The sequence below is a fragment of the Notechis scutatus genome, chromosome 1 (assembly GCF_049901735.1).
Source record: "Notechis scutatus isolate UNSWTSFEM ecotype Mainland chromosome 1, rNotScu1.2, whole genome shotgun sequence".
Lineage (NCBI taxonomy): Eukaryota > Metazoa > Chordata > Lepidosauria > Squamata > Elapidae > Notechis > Notechis scutatus.
This window is the reverse complement of record NC_142009.1, coordinates 19,990,115-20,014,065: the sequence shown is the minus strand read 5'-3', so window position 1 is coordinate 20,014,065 and position 23,951 is coordinate 19,990,115. Positions and strand designations below refer to the sequence as shown.

General features: G+C 40.8%; 1 protein-coding gene across 2 annotated transcripts in view; it reads left to right on the top strand.

The window, feature by feature from the left end:
- Positions 1-23,951, top strand: part of CAMKK1 (calcium/calmodulin dependent protein kinase kinase 1) — a 141,777-nt gene that overhangs the window by 47,219 nt on the left and 70,607 nt on the right. For both annotated transcript variants that reach the window (XM_087957834.1, XM_026672430.2), the window contains exons 2-3: positions 9,749-10,311; positions 22,269-22,316. In XM_087957834.1, the coding sequence (XP_087813960.1) occupies positions 9,862-10,311; positions 22,269-22,316 (498 nt within the window). In that variant the 5' untranslated portion in view covers positions 9,749-9,861. The remainder of the gene's footprint in view (positions 1-9,748; positions 10,312-22,268; positions 22,317-23,951) is intronic.

Sequence of the window (23,951 nt, the reverse complement as noted above, 5' to 3'; positions counted from 1 at the left end):
GCCAGACGAAAACCGAGAATGCTACATCACAGCCACCCGCTCAGGATATCACATCAGAAAACTCAGGAAATTACACCACAAGAACTCAAGAAGTTGCAACACAGCAAATGACCCAGGATATCACAGCACAAGACCAAGGATACCACAGCAATAAGTCTCACAAGGTCATCACACAACCCATTACCCAAGCCATTACTACACAGGAGGCTAATGGAAAAGAGATCAAAACACCAACGACCCAGGAGATTACAACGCAGGACCCAGGTTACCACAACAAAAGAACTCGCAAGCCCATCACACAAGCCTTTACCCAAGCCATTAAAACACCAGAGGCTAATGGAAAAAAGATCACTACAAAACAAACGACCCAGGAGATTACAGCACAAGTTCCAGGATATCTCCACAACAAAACTCACAAGACCATCACACAGCCCATTATACCAACATCAACTCCATCAACCAATCAAGAGGCAGCAGCGCAGCAACCAGCCCAGCACACCAGCCCACACCACCAGTATATGTGTGTGTGTGTGTGTGTGTGTGTGTGTGTGTGTGTGTGTATATATATATATATATATATATATATATATATATATATGGATCTTTGGTTATTCGGTTTTCTCCCACGTAAGATTGGAAGTATCTAGGCAACGTTTCGATGAAGTCTCATTCATCATCTTCAGGCTTCTGTCTTCAGCTCTGTGCTTCTCAGAGTAAAAGTCTAACTCACAGACGAACACTATACAAAAGCCTGATGATGGCAGAGGAGATTCTGCTGAAATGTTGCTACAACTTTAAAAGCACCACTACTATGACGTGGGAAAATACCCGAACAAAGCTGAATGCCATACATGTAAGTACCATGAAAACTTAAGACGATATAAATATATATATATATATATATATATATATATATATATATATATATATATATATATATATATATATATATATATTAATACAGACAAATACAGACAAAATTAGTAAGATACTATACAGACACCACATCAAGACTGCCTTCAAAACAGACAGAAAAATAGCAGCCATCCTCAGAAACCCCAAAGACAAAATTGACCTGGAAAACCAAGGCATATACGAAGTCCCCTGTGCATCATGCCCGGCCACATACATTGGACAGACCAATAGAAGAATAAGCACCCGCCTGGATGAACACAAAAATGCAGTCAAAAAGCTGGAACACACTTCCTCACTAGTCCAACACATGGAAGCCACAGGTCATAGCATCAACTTCAATGGCACCAAAACCCTAGCCACTATAGAAAATTCCAGCCACAGAATCATCAGAGAAGCCATAGAGATTGAAAAAAGACCAGAAAGCATGAACAGAAGAGATGATTCCACCAGGCTGTCAATCATTTGGAAGCCTGCACTCACAAACAAAAAAATCTCCACACCACAAGCCAGGCAAACACCTGGGCACAAACAGATCCCCCTGATACCTCCAGCTCAAACACATCCCAACCAGGCACCCAGATGAAACCCAGCTTCCTAACTAATGATAGCCGTCCATTTACCCGAAGCCAAGCTGCACTAAAGGCCTCCAATAAAGTAACACAATGCTGCCAGCCAATCAAGATACAAAAAGAGCCAAAAAACAGACAGAAGATATTAGAGACACCAATCAAGCAGAACACAGCAAACTCCGAGACCAATAAACACAGACCAAGACTCCCAACCAATCAGGATGAAGAAAAAACCATTCTGGCACAGCAATAGGCTGCCCCAAATTTAATTCTGAAACCACTGTAAAAGTCTGACTCACAGACGGACACAATACAGAAGCCTGATGATGGCAGATGAGATTCTGCTGAAACGTTGCTACAACTTTAAAAGCACAACTATAATGACGTGGGAAAATACCCGAACAAAGCTGAAGGCCATATATATATATTAACCTTACCAACTTTCATATTTTTTTCAGGTTTGTCCTTTATTTTTTTCCCAAGGAAATAGGTTAACTGTAAGTGCATATGTTAAATTGCCAGCAAACAACTGTTCTGCATAACCATCATCACAACTATTGTAGTTACTGTATATTGTACACAATAAATCCTATATTGAAAAGAATGTTGGGAATAGACTACTTCCAAGGCCTCTTTCTACATTGTAACCATGTTTGCACAACACACTCAATTAAGCTAGTAAATTCCTGTTGTTCAATATGCTAACCTTAGAAAATAAATTTCGCAAAGCAAATGGAGGCTGCACTCTTTCATTTAGATGTGAGTGGGATCAAACCTAATTAATCTCTCTGTTTAATCCTCTGAAATTGGTCCTCCCTGTGCCCAGATAAAAGCCCTGTAATCCCAATTAAACTAAAGAAGAGAGCATCCTTACAGCTCACAATACAACTCTAACAAGGGAATTGCAACGAAGTGAGAAACTCAAAGTTCCATCTTCAATCACAGACAAGTCTCCAATTATCTCAACATCCCACCTCCGTAACAAGGACTTCCCAGCTCTGCTGACACCTTTGAAAGGGTGTCTTTTGTCTACCAATAGAACTAACCCCAGATAATATGGACAAGGATCTACCTAGGTTCTCCCCAAACTTTTCTCAGCCAATTAGATCCCTAGGATTTCTGACCTCATAATCCTCAAATTGTATAAAAAATCTTTCATTTTCCATTGTTCAGAATCCTTCTTTCTGGTAAAGTCAGCACCCAATATCAATGCTGCAATAAACATGGTTGTTTCTTTTCACTGTTGGGTTCTGTAACTTATTTTTCCATGGCAAACCTTTTTCACCTGGTTTTTTTTTTTTTCTTTATAAGGATGCTGTACAAATCTGATACTTTTGGCTAATTTATGGTTCTAATTCTTCAAATGGGCTAATTATGTGACCAGCTAAAATATGTTGTGCAGATGCAGATTACAATTCTATGGTTGTACATTTTTCTTCCTGGCCAATCATATTAGCTTTCTAGTACCTGCTTTTTTTAAATGCAATTCAGGGAAGGAGCTCTCTTCCAACTCACCATCCTTAGATGTTCCAAACTGCTTTTCCCCTTCTGTTTCTTTTCTAAAAATAGTACTGCTTGTTGATTCCAATTTGAGAAGTATATTTTTTGCCAAGTTTGTAGAAATGCTGTGTTTCGTTTACCTGAGGGTTAGTTTTAGGCAATAGTTCCACTGATCCTTTTGGCTGTTTGTTACATCTTTTGAGTAGCCTAGCATATCACAAAAGGATTTAAATTGGATTGAAACATTATCATATAGTTCTTCATTTTTCCATGTTTAAAATATGCCGTTATCTCCAACATTTGGAAAGAGAAGAAAATGACCAATATTGCACATTATACTGACTGCAGATTGTCCTCAACTTACTATTACAATTTCCATTGCCAAACAAGACAGTTGTTAAGTAAATTTTACAACAATCCAGTCAGAGCTGAAGAGGTTTCTTGGATGAGAAGCAAAACGTCTTCAAAGAAAAACCAGTTGCCTCTTGAAAAAGCACCTTTGTGACAACCATGACCTGGAGGACTGAGAATCTCCATAGACATAAATTTTACAACCTTTCTTCTTGTGGTTGTTAAGTGAACCTGGCTTTCCCATTGACTTTGCTTGTTAGAAGGTCACAAAAGGTGATCACATGAACTCAGGAGATTGCAAATAAATACATGCTGACTGCCAAGCGTCTGAATTTTGATCATGTGACCATGGGGATGCTGTAACAGTTATAAGTGTGAAAAATGGTCATAAATCACTTTTTTCAGCGCCATTCTAACTTCAAACGGTCATTAAACAAATGCTGTTAAGTCAAGGACTACTGGTGAAAAACAGGATCCTAATTTAAGTAAATTTCTGTATTCTGCCAATTTGGATCAGTGTCTTTGCATGTTTTATATCAGTATTTCTAACCTGCAGTCCTTTAGATGTGTTGGAATTTATCATTCTTCAATCATCATTCATTGGAGATTATGGGAAATGAAGTCAACATATTTGGGAAACATAGATTTTAAAAGGTAGTTTTACAGAGATCTAGTATTAAATTTAACAGCAATGCAAGCTGTAATCCCTTCCTCCCTTCCTTCCTCCCTTCCTTCCTTGTCTTTTATTGGATATTTTAACAAAAATATTTAATCTTAAAGAAGAAAAGGATCTTTAAAAAGTTAAAAATACAAACAAGGAATACAAACTAAAAAGGGAAAGGGAAAAAACAAAAAACCTTATATTTTATCACTCTCAGAAGACACTGTTTTATCAATGAATTGATACAATAATATGAACAATACTGTAATATCTTGTATTGGTCATAATATTATAGTGAATTCATTGATAAACTAACATCAGCGAGCTCTCCAAACTGTTAGGAATTTTTTTTGAAACCCACCGATAGTCAACATCCACCTTCTCACAAGATTTGTGGGGAACTGCCAGGTGATCAAAGTTTTTTTTAAAAAAAAAATCATTAGGATGGAAGCCATGCAGATCTCTTGGGTGGAATGCTGTTCCAAAGGGTAGCCATTGCAACAGACAAGGAAAGGAAGACCTGATTTTGACATTGTTTCTGTTGATACTCATTGCCTGATTATTGGGGGAATGGCCTAACCCGTAGCTTTTTTGTGGGATTCTGCCCCCCCTTAGATGCATGTTTTCACATTTAATAACATATCTTGGAAAGATTAGCACTGCCTAATGGAACAGCAGAGATATTTATGGACCATTCTGTTAGTATAGTAGCTGGTTTCTGATGCTGTGGGCTTCACTTTGGAAAGGTATTTTAATGACACAAACTTGGAGGCAAAGGTCACATAACAAAAATTTCAAAAGCATCATTATTTGTTTGCAACTTAATTATACTCTATGTAATGGTATGTGGGAATGGCCTCAGGAGACGGGGTAGGGGGAGAAGATTGGACCAAGGGAACTGTCAGATAAGAGAGGGCATAGCCTACAGCTGGGTATTGGGTGGGGCAAGAGGCTTAGAAGGGGACCCTCCTTAATATATTTGAGTTGTAAAGGAGAGGTGGGGGACATATACTTTCAGACTTGCAAGATTCTGTTAATGTAGCCATACAATAAAGTGGAAATAGCTCATCTGGTTATGTTTCCTGTCTGGTCTGTTTGGGAAGGAGACAGAGAACTAAGAGAGGCTACCCTAAAAGTAAATAGACAAATCACAAAGATGTTGAGACTCTAGAAAGAGTGCAGGGAAGAGCAACAAAGAGGATTAGGGGACTGGAGGCTAAAACATATGAAGAACGGTTGCAGGAACTGGGTATGTCTAGTCTAATGAAAAGAAGGACTAGAGGAGACATGATAGCGGTGTTCCAATATCTCATGGGCTGCTACAAAGAAGAGGGAGTCAAGCTATTCTCCAAAGCACCTGAGGGCAGGACAAGAAGCAATGGGTGGAAACTAATCAAGGAGAGAAGCAACTTAGAACTAAGGAGAAATTTCCTGATAGTTAGTTAATTGGTGGAACAATTTGCCTCCAGAAGTTGTGAATGCTCCAACACTGGAAGTTTTTAAAAAGATGTTGGATAACCATTTGTCTGAAGTGGTGTAGGGTTTCCTGCCTAGGCAGAGGGTTGGACTAGAAGACCTCCAAGGTCCCTTCCAACTCTGTTATTCTATTCTATTCAAACATTCGTACAAACCAAACCGTCCTATGTGTTATATATATATATATATATATATATATATATATATATATATATATATATATATATATATATATATATATGCTGAAATGCAAAGAACACTGCTAAGAAAATAATATTTTGTCCTTTTTTAAAAGAACTGATGCATTTAGTTTGCTGGGGCAAGCAGATATTATTATAGTAATTAAGTAATTAGAACTTGTAACTTGCTTTAGTTGGTGCAGTAAAATAGTGGCTGACACAAGCTGCATCCACAAAATATCAAGGTTTCCCATGCCAAGATATAAAACAAATACAATATGTGGAGTCTGCAACAGAACATTAATGTTATTTCAATTAGACTGGAACATGTTCCTTTTAACAGCATTTCCAGTTACAGGATACAGCAGAAGGGCAGGTAGTTCCTCGACATATGACCACAATTGAGACTAGAACATCCATTGATGGTCATTAAGTGAGTCATGTCTAATTTGATTTAAAAATGTTGTTATGGTCATTGAGCAGATCACATGCTCATTAAGCAAATCCAGCTTTGCCTACTGGCTTTGTTTGTGAAACCGACTGGGAAGGTTGCAGATGGAGCTCATGTGACCTTAGGATGCTGCAACTATCGTGCATACATCCCATATGCTGGGTGCTTGAATTTTGATCACATGCCTGCAGGGACGCTGCAACAGTTGTACGTATAAGGCAGTGGTGGTATTCAATTTTTTTTACTACTGGTTCTGTGGGCGTGGCTTGGTGGGCGTGGTGTGGCTTGGTGGGCGCAGCAGGGGAAGGATATTGTAAAATCCCCATTCCCTCGCCACTCCTGGAGGAAGATTACTGCGAAATCCCCATTCCTTCGCCACCCCACTTAACCTGCTTTCCAGCTCCATTCTCCTGTGCAGGGCAACCAAACAAGACCCAGCCGATCAGCTGGGACTCGGGAGGCAGAGAATAGATGGGGCGGGCAATCAGAGGTGGGATTTGCCGGTTCTCCGAACTATTCAAAATTTCCTCTACTGGTTCTGCAGAACCTGTCAGAACTGGCTGAATACCACCTCTGGTGTAACGACCAGTTATAGGGTTTTTTCCCAGCATTGTTGTAACTTCGGATGGTCATTAAACAAGTGATGGTACATCAAGGATTACCTGTAGGCAACTTTGAGGACCCAATATGCAGATTTGAAATGTTGGCATTATGGATACATTCATGAAATAATTGCTGGTGAAAGAAAGTTGCCTGTTCCAAAAGTGGCTTCCATAGTGAGCAGGACAGAATAACAGAAAAACAGAGTTTAAAGGGACCTTAGAGATCTTCTAGTCCAACCCCCTGCCTAGACAGAAACCCTTCAGACAAAGGGTTGTCCAATCTCTTCTTAAGAACCTCCAGTGTTGGAGCATTCACAACTTCTTGGAGGCAAATCGTTCCACTGATTAATCGTTCTGTTAGGAAATGTCTCCTTGGTTCTAGATTGGATCTCTCCTTGAATAGTTTCTATCCATTGCTTCTTATCCTGTCTTCTGGCTCTTTGAAGAATAGGTTGACTCCCCTCTTCTTTGTGGCAGCCCCTTATCAGGGATGTCAAGCTGGCAGGCTGTGGGCCAGATGTGTCCCGTGCAGGCCATGCCCATCCCAGCTCTGTGAAGGGGAAAAAATGTTGTGAAATGTCACGTGACAGCAACGTGACGCCACGAGTTTGACACCCGTGCCTTAGATATTGGAACATTGCTATCACTGCTATTACCATTAACATGACATCAGAAGTTGAGAAATGGTTCTCTCTTGTACCTCTGTGCTATCCTTAGACACAGCTTAAAGTATTTTTGCAAATGAAGGGGATGATTTGCAGCAAGTCAGCTGCTGTGTTGCCTTGTCCTATGACAATGCTGCCTTCCTTGTAGGAGTAGAAAGTTTCCATTCCCACTTGTGTAGAGAATTGTATTGTGATTTTTTTTTCGCCTAGGGAGGTAGAGAGCTTGCTAGAGATGCTGTTTTAATGTTCTATCTCATTAGGCTACTTACCCACAAAGTGTGAACCAATAAATCCACTCTTATTCATCTGTTCTTCATTTTTGTTCGTGCCTTCTGTTTTCAGCAGCTAACCTGATTTTCTGCATCTCATCCCATCCTACTTAAAGAAGTGTTTTCGAATGGTGCCATTTCAATTCCAAATGAATAGACAGCCAGCTACCTGAGATTGTTGTTGACTTGGCAGGGAACACCTCCTCCCACCCACCCAAAAAAAACCACACACACCCCACACACACACCTTACATTAGCTATTTCTTGTGCAGAATTTCAGCAGACCAGCACCGGAACATTTGTTGTGTCTGGAGCCATCATTTTGTCTGTCCAGAATGAGAGACCAGCCATAGAATCAGTGGTGGGATTCAAATTTTCTTACTACCAGTTCTGGGGGCATGGCTTGGTGGACGTGGCAGGGGAAGGATACTGTAAAATCGCCAGTCAGAGGTGGTATTTGCCGGTTCTCTGAACTACTCAAAATTTCTGCTACCGGTTCTCCAGAACTGGTCAGAACCTGCTGAATACCACCTCTGTGGTTTACCACCGGTTCAGTGGGCGCGGCTTGGTGGGCACACATGCACACGCCAAACGCACACTTTGCGCATGTGCAGAGGCTTTCCTACTCACCTCCTGCAATCCTGCACTCTCCCTGTAGCTTCAACAGCTGACACGCGGCAATCTGCTGTGCCGCGCAAAGCAGCTGCGCTTCAAAAGCAGGACAGAAAGGTTAGGGAGCCCAGGCGGGCAGGTGGGCCCAACAGCAGCCTCTCAGAGAGAACCGGTTTGGTCTCAGCTGGATGCCAGAACCGGGCCGAACCGGTAGAATAGCACCACTACCTAGGATGTGGGACAAGATGGTGCCTCATCCCAGTTCTTCTAACTCTTATTTCTACATGTTCAAATGGGCAGGATTGGGAAGCTACAAGCGTTTAGACCAGCCCCAGTACCTGCAATTGTTATATGAAATGAGGGCTCCTTGGTCCTTTCTGAGTTTAGTTGTTTTCTTGCACGTTTGATGAACAATGGTCAGCACTGTTGATGTTAACTAGTTTGTTAATGAGACGACTGCAAGAAAACAACCAAGCTCAGAGAGCACCAAGGACCCCTGATTTCAACCCTGAGCTACAAATATTCTCCTTTATTGGAATGTTCTATCAACTGCTGATAGAACAGTTCCTGGCTAGGTGCCTATGAAGCAGAAGGAAAGATGGGAAGGATACAGCTAATTCCTGAGGCATAGCCAGTGATTTGGTCTTTACAAAGAGAAGAAAAGGGGAAACAGCCTTCTGCTCCTGATAGCCTTCTCCTCCTAAAATCATGTCAGGTGAAGAGCCTCAGCCCTTAAAGCAAACCAATTCATTCACCTCCCACCAATTGCCATTTTAAAGCATCTCTTTTCAAAGCCACTTGCCTCCTTACTTACTTGCCGCTGAAGGGTTAACTCAACCTGTATATGTTCTATTAGAGGCGGGTTTTTTTCTTTTTCTTTCCAGCATTTCTATGGCTTCATACAGCTTTTAAAAGTTATCTTTTCTCCTTCTGGCAAAATATGTCCTCAGCAACCACATTAACTGAACAGATGATTGATTGTACCTGAATCTTGGCATCTGCAGTATGTAAAATGGCTGTACACTGTCTTGTGCCTTCATGATTTGTAAGGGCAGGCAATCAAGTTGATTATGGGGATAATACGGCTCCTGTAGAAAAAAAGCTACAGCACTTGTGGCTTTTTAAGATACCCCAAAGAGTAAACTTTTCTGCCCCATTCTGATAGTCCAACTAATGAAGATAGATATATGTTAGCACCAGAAGGACAAAAGCTGAGTTAGTAATGTACTTATGAGACAGGTTACAACAAGTAGATCAAGATGGTTGGGGGTGAGGAATTGAAAATGAAGAAGTACAATATACTGTTACAGCAGTGGACTACTTAGCCACCTCCAAATGTTTGGGACTCCACCTCCCCCATGAATTTTAGACGGAATACCTGTAGACAACGGTTTATGAAAGTTGTGTACAAAAATATGTGGAAGGCACCAATTTGCTACCCCTGCTATCCTGGCTTTAAAAGTAATGGCTTCCTTTTTGCTTCTGTTCTTTATTACAGTTCTTTCCAGAGATCCATGTGGCCAAGATCCCCACCTTGGACTCTTCAAAAAATCTTTTCAGTCCTGATGGCTCGTACTATCATCTAATAACATAAAAAGCCAGGATTCAGCTATGGATGAGTCTACAGCTGAGATTGTTGGCCAAGCCACAGACATGTGGCTCAGCAAAGATGCTCTTGCCGAAAGAGTAGCTGCCATCAGTGTAACTGTTGGTCCCAATGGAATTACACCAAACAGTCAGAAAGCAACAGAAGAAAGTGTCCTTCTGTTATCTAATTGCACAGCTGAAGACAACCAAAGGAATGGGGTCAATGTTGATTCAGGCACCTCTGAAGAACTGGATGGCACCAATGAGTTGCATGAGCCAAAGAAGATCCCCAAAAGGCCCATTTTGACTGGCAGGAAGTATTCCCTTCAAGAAAAGACTACTGGAAATTACTTGAGTTCCTCTGATCTTCCAGATTTTGGTCCATATGCCACGGGACCCTCCACGCATATTTCACCACGAACAGGGAGGAGGCCGACAATAGAGTCCCACCGAGTCTCCATCTCAGATGCTGCGGTAAGTTTGCTCTTCGTGACCCACTCTGATGGCTAGCTATTATGTCCGCTGGGAATGTCTGTGGAGATTCTCGGTCATCTAGGTCATGGTTTTTCCAAAGGTGCTTTTTCAAAAGGCAGTTCGGACTGGAGAAGCTTCTTCGATGAGAAGCAAAACAACTTCAAGAGAAAAAACAAAGATAGTCCAGTTGCCTTTTGAAAAAGCACTTTTGGGACATGTCTGTTGGAGATGACTTTAGTTCCACAATGCAAAAAGGTCCACCCAGCCTATTCCTCATCTTTAATGCAAGCATTCCTCCCAGTCTATCTGAATCATAATTTTATCACCTGCCCCTTCCATTTCTTTCTACCATCATTTTTGGGTGTATCTGCTTTGGCACATATCTCCGGAAGTTTTCTCTGTGGTGATAGCTTGCTGATTATTATTTTATTGGCTGACGTCTGTAGCGTTTCCCAGGGGACTCACATAAGCCCGGAAAGTAAGCAATTTAAAAATTTAACAATTTTAAATTTTAATTTTAATGCAGGCTATTAGTAGCTGCCAAAATCCACACAACACTCTCACCAGCTGATGTATTGTGGCATCAACTTTCATTAAGTCAAGTCTCCTTTGTCTTCTGCTCTTAGTTAGCTGATATATTTGTTTCCCAGAAGAAAAGTATTTTAATATGAATTGTCAAGGTAAAATGACCATGAAATGCAAGAGGTTCATAGTCAGGCCTGTGACGTCCCTTTCCAAATATACTCTAGTTGTGGATTGACTAATTCCTTTGTAACAATAGTAGCTATTTTTGTATCGCTTTGTAAATTTATCAGCAAGAGAAAAACCAGTTATTTAAGACATATTTCGGTGAAAGCCAATGAAATTTAGTAAATAAAAAAAGAATCCCTAATTTTTTTGGGGGGGAGGGGAGACCAGAAATTTGCAATTTTGAAAATATGCAGTGGGAATCTTAGGATGTAGTGCTTCCTTCTTGATTCAGCCATTAGGTATCTCCAATGCACCTACACACAGAGCTGTTGTTGTAGAGTTACTCTATCTTCCGTTTAGAACAGGGATGTTAAAGTTGATTTCATTGAGGGCCACATCAGGGTGGTGTTTGTCCTTGGGGGCGGAGTGTGTGGCCAGAGTTGGCATGGCCAGCTCAATGTCATTCATGTTGGGGGCTTCCCCGGCCTCCTGCAACCCTCTGCCAGCGAAAACAAAGCTCAGGATGGCCATGGGCAACCCTCCCTAGCTCCATTTTTGCTGGCAGAGGCACCGTGGGCCGCTCCTTCACTGGTTCCAGGTCACAGGCCAGATCTAAGCACCGCACGGGCCAGTTTGACACCCCTGCTTTAGAATAATTATACTGTTACCCTATATTTCTGACTGAATCTGTGGTTATCGTCTTCTGCAAGTATCACCATCTTTTCCTCTGATCTCTGGCTGTGCTTGCTTCTATTTTTCAAACATTGTCAAAGGTCTCTGAGAAGGCAAAAGAATAAGTCCCTTTAAGGGCACAAGGAAACATCATTTTTGTGACCTGCCACATTCCTTTTTAAACAGAAAGCTGTCGCTAGAAGTGGAGTTTGGTGTGACATTGATGGAGACTGACAGCAAAATGACTGACTTTGTCTCTAAGACAGAGCTATTTATTTGGCATTTCTAGGTCTTCCCTTCCTGCCCTTTCCCTTTCATCTTTAATTCATCTTTTCCAAAACTATTAAACTGCAGACTTAATATAGATGTGGCATGTATTATTTTCAGTACTTACAAGTAGACCTCAGGTTCTGACTGTAAATGGAGCCCATAATTTCTATTTTAATCATGATGGTCTAAAATCAAGGCACCCACATGAACCCAATTTTATGACTTTTTTGTGGCAGTTGTTACGCGAAGGCGGCAGTTATTAAGTGAATGCAGCAGTTATTAAGTGACTGGTATAACATTAAATGAATTGATATATTTCTATGGGCAATTTTAGCCAGGAATCAGCCAGAAAGGCTAGAAACTAACAAAAAACGTTGTAAATCATGGGCCCATGACCGTTGTAAAGATGAGCCAATGCCAAGCACCTGAAATACGGTCATGTGACCATAGGGATATGTGCAGACACCAGACCAGTCTTAAGTCAAGGATTACCTGTATGGAGCACAAAGCATACATAGGTGGTTTATGTGCAAGACATTCTATTTATTTCTAAAAATAGAAATAGAATAGAATTCTTTATTGGCCAAGTGTGATTGGACACACAAGGAATTTGTCTTTTGTACATAGGCTCTCAGTGTACATAAAATAAAATAAAATACATTCATCAAGAATAAGATACAACACTTAGTGATAGTCATAGGTTGATAGTCAAATCATACTAGGAAACAAATAAAATAATATAAATTGTAAAGATACAAGCAACACGATTATAGTCATAAGTGGGAAGAGATAGGTAATAGGAAGGATGAGAAGAATAATAGTAATACGGTTTTACTAAGTAGTTTGACAGCGTTGTGGGAATTAGTTGTTTAGCAGAGTGATGGCATTCAGGAAAAAAAACTATCCTTGTGTTTAGTTGTTCTGCTGTGCAGTGTCCCATAGCGTCGTTTTGAGGGAAGGAGTTGAAACAGTTTATGTGCAGGATGTGAGGGGTCTGTAGATATTTTCACAGCCCTCTTTTTGATTCGTGCTGTATACAGGTCCTCAATGGAAGTTTTATAATATTAAAATAATAATAAAATAATATTGATGTAATCCAAACCCATACATAACCGGGGTGGAGGAGCAGGATCTTGAGGTGTATAAATTTCTTTTTAAAAGGTTTTCAGAAAGACCAATAGGGCAGAGATGAAACAGAATGCTGAATGGCAAGAAAGAGGGCTGGATAGTCAGGAATCTCCACGTTGCAGTATTATTACCGTGTTTCTCATATAATAAGGCCGGGTCTTATTTTTTTGAGCCCCAAAAAATGGCTAGGCTGTCTTTTTGGGGTGACTTAATTCCCCCTTGCATCTTTGGGTGGGCAGGTGGCGACGGTTTGGATGTTGACCTCGGTGTTGGTGGGGCACTTCGTATCAGGGTCAACGCAGACAGCACCATATCCGGGTGTGCAACAAAAGTACTTCCTAACAGCAAGACCCCCCACCATTCCGCCCCCATTTCGCATGTTTTAATATAGGCCTTAATTTGGGGAGGGGCTTAATTTCATTTCATGCCTATAAAACATGCTGGGACTTCCTATTGGGGGAGGCCGTATTGTTGGAGAAACAGGGTATTATTTTGCCACAGGCCCTAATTGTATAATTATTATAATTTTGCCACAGTCCCTCACTGTACAGCAGGATACTGTTAATTCTTTCCAGATGTGTTGGAGTTCAGCTGACAAGTTTCCCAACCAATACAATACCATAAGGGTGTCTTAAGTAAAGATAGAGCACATCTGCTCTGATCAGGGAAGATTTAAAAAGCCACACACATACAGGCACCATGTAAATACCACACACAGAATAGCCCAAAGCACACACCCTGCTAGAAATGTCTTTGGAGAGTCTCAGTCATCCAGGTCATGGTTGTCCCAAAGGTGCTTTTTTTTCAAGAGGCAACTAGACTTTCTGGTTTTTCTTTGAAGACGTTTTGCTTCTCATCCAAGAACCTTCTTCAGCTCTGACTGGATGGTGGAGAATGGAAAGATTTATACTCCTTGCAGACAGCTGGTCATTTGCATTCTTTTAGCACAGGGGTCTTCAAACTTGACAGCTTTAAGACTTGTGGACTTCAACTCCCAGTACTCCTCCTCCAGTCATATTAGCTCAGGAATTCTGGGAGTTGAAGTCCACAAGTCTTAAACTTGCCAAGTTTGAAGACCCTTGTTTTAGCAGGTCATTAAGGTCACCTTGAGGTTTCTTGTGTCATCAGGGTCACCTGAGTGGTGCAAATTGGTGTGGAGCTTTCTTGGAACTGTTGAAAGGACTGTGTTGTACATTGGAGATAGATGGCATCATATTCCTCCCACTCTGTTGAGAGAGAGCTGTTCAATGTTGACACAGATGGCCTATTTAACCTCTCTTTCAAACCAGCAATCCTCTGTGTCCAAAATATGGGGAAAAGCACCTTTGGGACTCTGATAGAGAGTAGTTCTCTGAGAATGGGCTCCAGCATGAGTCCAAAGCTTAGAAGACAAAACTTCTGGTTCTGGTGATTGGCCCAGATTGGATCCTACAGCATTATCCTTGGACATGTATATTCACCATCAATCGTGAGGGAAGATTAACTTAAACCTTTGCTTTATCCAAGAGCTGGCCTGTTTGCAATTCCTTAACTCTCCTGGCCTCTACCTAAATCATCAAGATTGTTTGACAGGCACATTGTGTATGTACAATACATTATGTATGTTTTGGAGATTGTCTGCTTTCCTGGACAAATTTTTCTCCCAATCTTCTCAGAACCTTCAGATGCCTAAGAATGCCTTCAAAAGCAACACCTCCTAGTCATTTGTCACTGTCAGTCCCCAGAGGCGGTATATCCATACTGCTATGGTTACAATCATTATGCAACCTAATTTATTCATCTTGGTAAAAATCAAAATGAAATCAATCAATGCCAGGCACTGCCGGCTTCATCAGTTGAAGGTGAAGATGGATGACTGCTTCCCCGCTGCATGATATGAACAAGGAACAGCAAAAGTGGGTGCCATTTGAAGCCTCTGCATACCCAGCCAGTGACACATTGTTTGGCAAGAGAGAGATGACATATTTTCTGTGGTAATAGAGCTAGAGAGAGCCAATTGCATCAGCTGAAAGCGGCTAGATTTTGATGTGCTGTTTCTTGTGATTGAACTCTCCTTTTCAAAGTTGCCAGAAGAAAAAGTAAAACATTAGGATGAGAGGTTGGAATCAGAAGATAGGATAATATTCTTTCTTTCTTTTTTAAAGAACCACTTATTAGAAGGCTTTAAATAGGCTTAAAAGAAAAAGTATTGGAAGAAAGAAAATAAAAAGTGAAAGATAACAAGAGAAAGGAAAAGAAAAGTCTAAAGCAGCAACTTCAAGTCTTCTTTGCAGCATTTACTTACACAGTAATTACCATCTCCATCCTCTGCATACTGCATACTGTGGTTTTCTTCTTCCCATAAACCAATCCTTTTAATCAATAAATCCCCAAATCCCCTGTTCATTTTATCAGTTTTCAGCAGAAAGTCCATAAAAGTTTTCCAGTCTTTTATAAAAGTAATTGTAGTTCCCTCCTTTATCAAACAAGTCGAGCAAGCAGTGTTCCAATATCTGAAGGGCTGCCACAAAGAAGAGGGGAGAGTCAACCTATTTTCCAAAGCACCAGAAGGCAAGACAAGAAGCAATGGATGGAAACTAATCAAGGAGAGAAGCAACCTGGAACTAAGGAGAAATTTCCTGACAATGAAAACAACCAGTGGAATAGCTTTCCTTCAGAAGTTGTGGGTGCTCCATCACTGGAGGCTTTTAAGAAGACCCTGGACAGTCCTTACAGCCACATTTTAGTTCCCTGTGACATATATCCATACTATACATATGACTTGCACATTAAAATGACTTGCACCTACAATACAGAGAAATAATCCTACTTTATTTTACATTGTGGGTAATGTTTTGTATGAATATCTTGGCCATAGTAAATATAATCCATGGTCTTGGTCTCACACAAGAGCATTCTGAAATTGAATGAATCAGGACTTTTGATTAATTGTCTCACTGCACTTTAATTCTTCGTATTGCAACACCATCAACCTAATACCAGCATGTTGCATGTTGTGTTCACTGCCAGCCATTGTTGCAACTGCTAAATACATCAAAGAATAGAACTTTAGCCCCAAAGCCCAAACTGGCAAATGTTATTGTCAATTCAACTCCAGATCTTTAGATAGCAACATAATAAAAACATAATAAGGACAGGTGCTGACCAATGAGAACATTCAACCTACAGCTGTTTTATTGTTACCTTAAGCCATAACTATCTTTCTTCTGTTTATGTGTATCAGTCCCTGAACATTATAACGTCAGGGCTTGGTTTTCAATGTTATCTTGTCACCATACTTTGTACAAACGTTCTGGTTGATAAAAAGATAGGAAACAGGAAGAATCACAGATGAACAGCATAAAGTTTGTGTTAGTAAGTCCTGCGGTTGGGTCATAAAATATGACTTTAAGAGGTGGCTGTGAGGTTGGAAATCTCTGTTTTGTTCACGCCTTTGCCATGGTAACCCAAGTCATGGCAGACTACTATATTTTCCTCTTCAGTCAACATTATCTGAATAGGCAATATAGTTACATGATGATGATGAAGATGATGAAGAGGAGGAGGAAGAGGAGGAGGATAATGACGAGGCTGCTGACTTATTTAGATTTTTTTTCAGGCATTTCTCTATAGATATCCATTTATTTGGAGATAAAATAATTTATAAATGAGAAATGACAGCTATATGCTTATTGAAAGTGAGGCTAGGGTTTTTTTTAGTCCACCTTTTCAGTCCATCTTTCACAAGGCTAGAAGATGTTCTGGCTGCTTTTAGGATATTTTATTCTGTGGTTTTATTATGATTCTTTTTCTCAGGTTCTTCTTCAGCCTCTTCTTTGTGGGAAAACTGGGTAGGTTCCTCAATCAGGAGCTGCAGCCTTCTAGAGCCCCCCCAGTTGTAGGGAAATTTTGTTCAAAACGTGGGAGACTTTCCTGCTTTTCACATAGAAAAGAATGTTTTTTCTAAAAAGTAGATTTTCTCTGATTGAGACACTTCCTTCTATAACAGTGTGGCCTGGGACATACAGTAAATGCTCTTCTCTGTTTACATTGTTTTGCATGCATATTTGTGCAGATTAAAAAAAAATAGGGCTCTTTAGCACTGATTCAAAAGGGAAAAATCTTCATCGGGTACAAACAAGTTCCCATAGCACCAACTTTTTAAAGCAACCACAACCTGAGGAAAAGACACTGCTGTCTTAAGGAGCTATTCAGACAGGTTTTTTTTATGAGCTCCCCCATACTGTATGATCAGTCTTTGGTTTAATTTTGTTTATGAAACTGTAGTGCTAACCGCTGTAATGCATAACGTAAGAGAAAACTGTTTGGGAACTTTCCTAGATAGAGATGCATATAATATAAATACCATTATCTTTACGTGACAGTTTTGTTCAAAGTAATCTGTATTGGGGATTCACAAAATACCCTGATATTTGGGGTCACTGTTAGGCTGCTGGAGTAGTTCCTGCAGTTCTTTGGAAATGGTTTGCCATTGTCTCCTTCCTAGAGCTGACAGACAGTGACTGGCCCATGGTCACGCAAATGGCTTTCTACCTAAGAGAGGACTAGAACTCAAAAGTGTTCCTGTTTGTAGCCTAGTGCCTGAACCAAACTGCTCTCACCTTGGAAATAATTAGGAATATTTAAGTTGTAAGCAATCCATTTTAGCCAGAATCAAATAATGGAAAGTTCACTGATCAAGAATTCCATGTTTAATTTGTCAAAAAGTCATCCAGTAAGGCTATTCCAAAAACCAAGTTATAACTCTACCCTGTGGACTTAGAATGATGCTATATTCTAACTTCCATTCCAGTCTGCATCCTAATTGCTGAGATGTGATGACATTTATTTTAGCATCTGGAAGATCATAGGCCTCTCACTATACTATGCTACAATAAATGGAGTTTCAGAGTTTAGATCATTTGTAATTTGTCTTAATGACCCACAGGCATTTTAATCAACAAGAGAGTTTCTATTTAATTGGCTGGTGGTGAGACTTTCTAACTGGATAGCAAATGAGGATGAGGCATTTCCTGCGAAGGATGTAAGGCAAGGAAGAATGCCTCTTCTACAATAATGTACATTGTCCCAGATGGGCATAATTTGAATTAAATTGAATTCAAATTGAATTTGAATTAAAAGGAAGTGTTCCTTTGAACCTTCTTTTCCAAAGAGCACATGGCTGTTTACTTGGAAATGAGGGCTATTTTATTTAAGGGGATATACTTCCTGATTAGTATGGGTTGTCCTCAATTGACGACTGTAATGGAGCCTACCCATTACAGTCACAAGTCATGATGGTCATAAAGCAGGCCATCATATGACAGACTGATTCTGTGTTCTTTTTTGCAGCAGTCATTAAACAAACACGGTCGTTAAACCCGTGAGCTATCAGGTGTATTTGCTAAAAACTAGAAGTAAATGCAGGTTTTCAGCAAAAACGTTGTAAATTGTAGCCACATGACTTTGGGACACTGTAAATGTGGGCTAATCACCAAGCACCCAAAATGCAGTCACATGACAATGAGAGGAGTTGTCCACACACCCATAACTTCAGAAGCAGGTTGTAAATACAGTTATACAGTTACCACCCTGTATGTTGGTGGTTACTGTTAAGCCTGGATTCCCCAACGGTGTTAAGGAAAACAAACTAAACAGAACGTGCAGCGAAGTCAGATAGGAAGACAGGTAAATGTGTGAGATAAGTTTTTCTAGTTAACACGCAGTAAAAATACAGATACGCTTGTGCTATCAAGATCTAGTTTATTCCATTTAACAATTATAGCATAGTCAAAATAAACAGTCCAGTAGTCATATATCATATCAATCAAGTCAAGTCTTGTCGGGGATACTCTATTTGCAAAGTCCGTGTTGAATAGCCAATGTCAGTTCACTTACAATAAATCAGTCCAATCTTTATCTTCTCTCCGTTGAGAAAAATCAACACTCCCTTTCTCTCCCCGTTTCAGCAAGAACGCAGTCATCAATCCATCCAGTAATTAGGGATCAGTAAGCCAGAGAGAGAGAGCTGCTATTGCCTCGCTTTTTATATAGTGCTTTTACAACCACACCCTTAATTACATTCTTGCAGTTAAAGTTACACACACTTTAACTAACAAACCATGATACCATATTTATTATTTTTACCCAAACCAGTTAGGGTAAACAATGTTATCCCTAACAGTTACAATGTTAATTGCGGCTGTAATCAGTTTGCTCGGTACAGTCATAACGAGCTACCCAAGTTTTCTTTACTTCTGTATCGTCCATTATGAGTCATAACCCAAATTGTATTATTTGACACCCAACACACTTAGCGATATTGGCATTTGCCTAAGGCAGCAGAAAACTCTGGAAATGCTGTTTATGGAATGCTGTCATATTTCATGTTCTTGCCCCACTGCAGACTTCAAGTACCTCTGTAAAGTAGGACACGGGTACTCAGTTCCATGCGGAGATAACTTCAACAACACTCGTAGAAAGGAGCAAAATGTAACCAAAGAATTCATTTTGCTCTTCAATAGAAATAGGAAGATGTTAAAAAAAAAAAAACCTGTTTCTCAATCTCAACAACTTTAAGGTATGTGGACTTCAACTCCCAGAATTCATAGCTGACTGGGGAATTCTGGAAATTGAAATCCACACAATCTTGAAGTTGCTGAGGTTGAGAAACAATGCATGAAAAGGTTTCTTTTGAGTGTTTATGAGTAGCTATTTATGGGGCAGGGCAGAGAGCAGGAAGGGTGATGATTATTTCCCGAGAATTCTGTTTCCGTATTTCAAAGGAACCCATTGTTCCTTCTCGTGTCATTCACATTTCACAGGATTATAATCATCTCCTATTTCATGCTCACTGCAGGAGATTTAGTGCTAACAGCATAGAATCAAAGGTAAATAAAACCATGGACTTGAAGGGCCTTTGGAGATCACCTATGCTAGCTTTCTTGACCCTATAGGTATGTGAACCTAAAATTCTGAGCAATGGCCACAGTGTCATTTTGGCACTTGATCCATACATCTGTAGAAAGCCCCAGTTGGGGAAACATAACCTGGTCCAGCCTTTGGTTGCAGGTAGAATCAGAAATGTAGAATACAATACAACTCCAGTATCCCCGAAATTGGGTTATTCCAATGAGGGAGAGAACCTCACAGCCTCATATGACTTCTATTTTCCCCCCTAATGTACTGTATTTTTTGGACTATAACATGCACTCCCCCCCCCAAAGTGGGTGGAAATGTCTGTGCGTCTTATAGAGTGAATATGGCCTCGTATTTGGCCTCCCAAACCCTCCACGCATCCTGTGTCCCATTTTTGCCCTCCCTGGCATCCAGAAGCACTCTTCAGGGCCCGTTTTTGGCCTGCAGAGTGCTTCTGGATGCCGGGGAAGGCATAAACGGCACATGTGGAGGCCAAAAACTATTTTTTTTTCTTGTTTTCTTTCTCTAAACTAGGTGCGCCTTATGGTCTAGTGCAGGGGTGTCCAACCTTGGCAACTTTAAGACTTGTGGACTTCAACTCCCAGAATTCCTCAACCAGCTTTGCTGGTTGAGGAATTCTGGGAGTTGAAGTCCACAAGTCTTAAAGTTGCCAAGGTTGGACACCCCTGGCCTAGTGCATCTTATAGTCTGAAAAATATGATATATGGCCCCCTTGTAACTTCAGAAATTGAGATCTTGCCTTATATCAAGTTCAATTATCTTTTACTGTTTTTTTATGAAATTTGAGCTTTTTTGTCTATTGTAAACAGGACTAAAATGTTTTCCCTATCCCTTGCCTTGCTGCCATTTTTCAAAAGCTGCTTCAAATCCTCTTCCCCTTAAATAATAGTTTGATTAGTAGCATTGTTAGGATTAATTCCAAAACCATGGATTATTAATGTAACTTTTCAGTTCCTTCCATTGTTCATTCCCTTCCATATGCAAGGTATTTCAGACATCAGTGTATCAGCTCCTGTGCTGTGGTAAAAATACTACAGAAAATAAAATCTGACCCAGAGGAAGACTTTATGGACATATCAGAGTGTCAGTCGGTCAATTAGGAAAGAAAGTCTCTCGAACTCGTGGCTAGAGAAAATACACTTTACTAAAGCCAAGTGGTTACAGCGTTGCAAAGCCCAAAGCAACTGGTTAACTTTTCCCCTGGCTTCCCACTCCACCCCCTATAGTTATCAATTAGTGTCTACTAGTATTCAAATATTTTTTGGTGAGGGGGTAACAGTCCCGGGCTGGCTGGTGCTGTATTCTGTCAAGTGACCTTGGAGCAGCCGGTGGTTCTCACAGGACAGTACGAAGAGTAGTTTCGCATCCCCAACTTCTGCCCCCACCTCTTCTGCCCACCTCACAGTCCCTTCCTGCTTGTTGCAATATGGCAGATTGGCATCCAAGGAAGCATTGCAGGTGTAACAGCCTGGCAGTCCTGACACAGACGTAGTCACCTTGCGGAATGATGTTTTCAATTTCCCAGTACAGTCAACAGCCTTGAGATTTTTTTAGATACCCTCCTGTCAGTGGTGGGATTCAAATTTTTTTATTACCACTTTGGGCTTGGCTTGGTGGGTGTGGTATGGCTTGGTGGGCGTGGCAGGGGAAGGATACTGCAAAATCTCCATTCCCTCCCCATCCCACTAACCTGCTTTCTAGCTCCGTTCTCCTGTGCAGGGCAACCAAAGAAGACCCAGCCAATCAGCTGGGACTTGGGAGGCAGAGAATAGATGGGGGCGGGGCCAGTCAGAGGTGGTATTTGCCGGTTCTCCAAACTACTCAAAATTTCCACTACTGGTTCTCCAGAACTGGTCAGAACCTGCTGAATACCACCACTGCCTCCTGTCCAGTAATAATAGTCAATCTGGTTTTTCATTTTGAACTTAATCAAAGTTGACCAGATTCTAAAGCCAAAAAAGTTGAAATAAAACACAAAATAATGGAGGATTTTTGATACTTTACTCTCCTCTAGGAACAGACTTGGGCCACTGCTTTCATGCAAAGTTGTCTCTTCTGTCTGTTGCTATAATATTTTTTTTTTAACAGAAGCAGGTTGGAAGCATTGCTGCCTAAAACATATTTATATGTTATCTTCCCTAGTGAGTGAGGTCCCAAAATATATTTGTCACTTCTCGTTATTTTGAGGAGCTTAGAGATAAGTGAAGCTACATCTCACTTTCTATTTTTTGTTTCCCCATCCCGTGCTAACTTGCTTTATCTTTTTTTTTAATCCACAGGATTGTGTGCAGCTGAATCAATACAAACTGAAAAGTGAAATAGGAAAGGTAAGGTTTATAGCACCTTGTTTTCTGCCCCAGGGTTGGACAGAATGTAGATTGAAATTAACTGTGAGATTTCTGGATGTTTTAGAAAGGTTCTAAGGTGAAGGTAAAGGTTCCCCTCGCACATACATGCTAGTTGTTCCCAACTCTAGGGGGCGGTGCTCATCTCCGTTACAAAGCTGAAGAGCCAGCGCTGTCCAAAGATGTCTCCGTGGTCATTTGGCCAGCATGACTAAACGCCGAAGGCGCATAGAACACTGTTACCTTCCCACCAAAGTGGTTCCTATGTTTCTACTTGCACTTTTATATGCTTTCGAACTGCTAGGTTGGCAGAAGTTGGGACAAGTAACGGGAGCTCACTCTGTTACGTGGTGCTAGGGATTCAAACCGCCAACCTTTCTGATCGACAAGCTCAGGGTCTTAGCCACTGAGCCACTGCATCCCAGCCAAGAAAAGTCCTAAAATGGGACAAAACTCAACAAATTTCTCACTTAGCAACATAAATTCTGGGCTCAGTTATGGTTGTAAGTTGAGGAAGCCTGTATTCCAAACTGATCTTGAGCAAAAAGAAGATAAACTAACCCGCCTAGCTCTGTGCTGCAATAGTGCGTATAAGCACTATCAACTACAAAAAGGGAGGAGAGCAACTTTTAATAGTGCAACTATTAATACTCACCACAGCAGGAAAACTAGGAATTGTCTTGACTGAGTTCTTCACTTCCTCTTCAGTTACTTCTACTATGGTGCAATGGTCCTTCTCTAAAGGAAGAGGGTGCTTGACCTCATAATAGCCCACAAACCAACCTCAACTCTCAGACAGACTCTGTCAAAACCGAAAGGGCAGATAGAAACAAACCACAGATCAGATGTCATATACCGAATCCATTGCAGCAACTACGAAAAGAACCAAGTTGGACAAACAGGAAGAATGCTATCAACCCAACTGTATAAACACATCCTGGCTATCAGAAGACATGATTCACTATCCCTCATATCAGTCCACAAAAATTCAGAAGGTCACAAATTTGATCTGTCCGGGACCACAGTTGTAACCCAGGTGAAATCAAGGAGAGAAAGAGAAGTCCTTGAAGCAGGGATGGGATCAGGGGTGGGATTCTACCAGTTCGCACCTATTCTCTAGAACCGGTTGTTAACATTCTAAGCAGTTTGGAGAATTGGTTGTTAGAAGAAATTACTGGCCTAATCCTGTAAGGAAGGCAGGAAGGAAACATTCTGGTGTTGCTTACAGAAACTGCCTCTCCGTTAACCCTTATTACATTATTGGCAGGACTAGACTTCCTGTCTCAGGAACGTCTCTGGATTTTTCCCCCCCTCCTTTGCTGGTACTTTGCTTGTGTGGAGTGACCATTCAAAGTTACAATGGCACTGAAAAATTGACTTATGACCATTTTTCACACTTACGACTGTTGCAGCATCCCCACAGTCATGAGAGGCCAGGCGAGGAGATGTGTGCCTCGATGTGAGTGATATTGAGTTGGCCACGCCCAGCCAGTCACCAAGCCACGCTCACCAACTAAGCCACGCCCACAGAACCGGTTGTTAAAAAATTTGAATCCCACTCCTGCCTTGAAGCCCGGTTTTCCACCAATAAGTCAATAAACAGACACATTGATATTG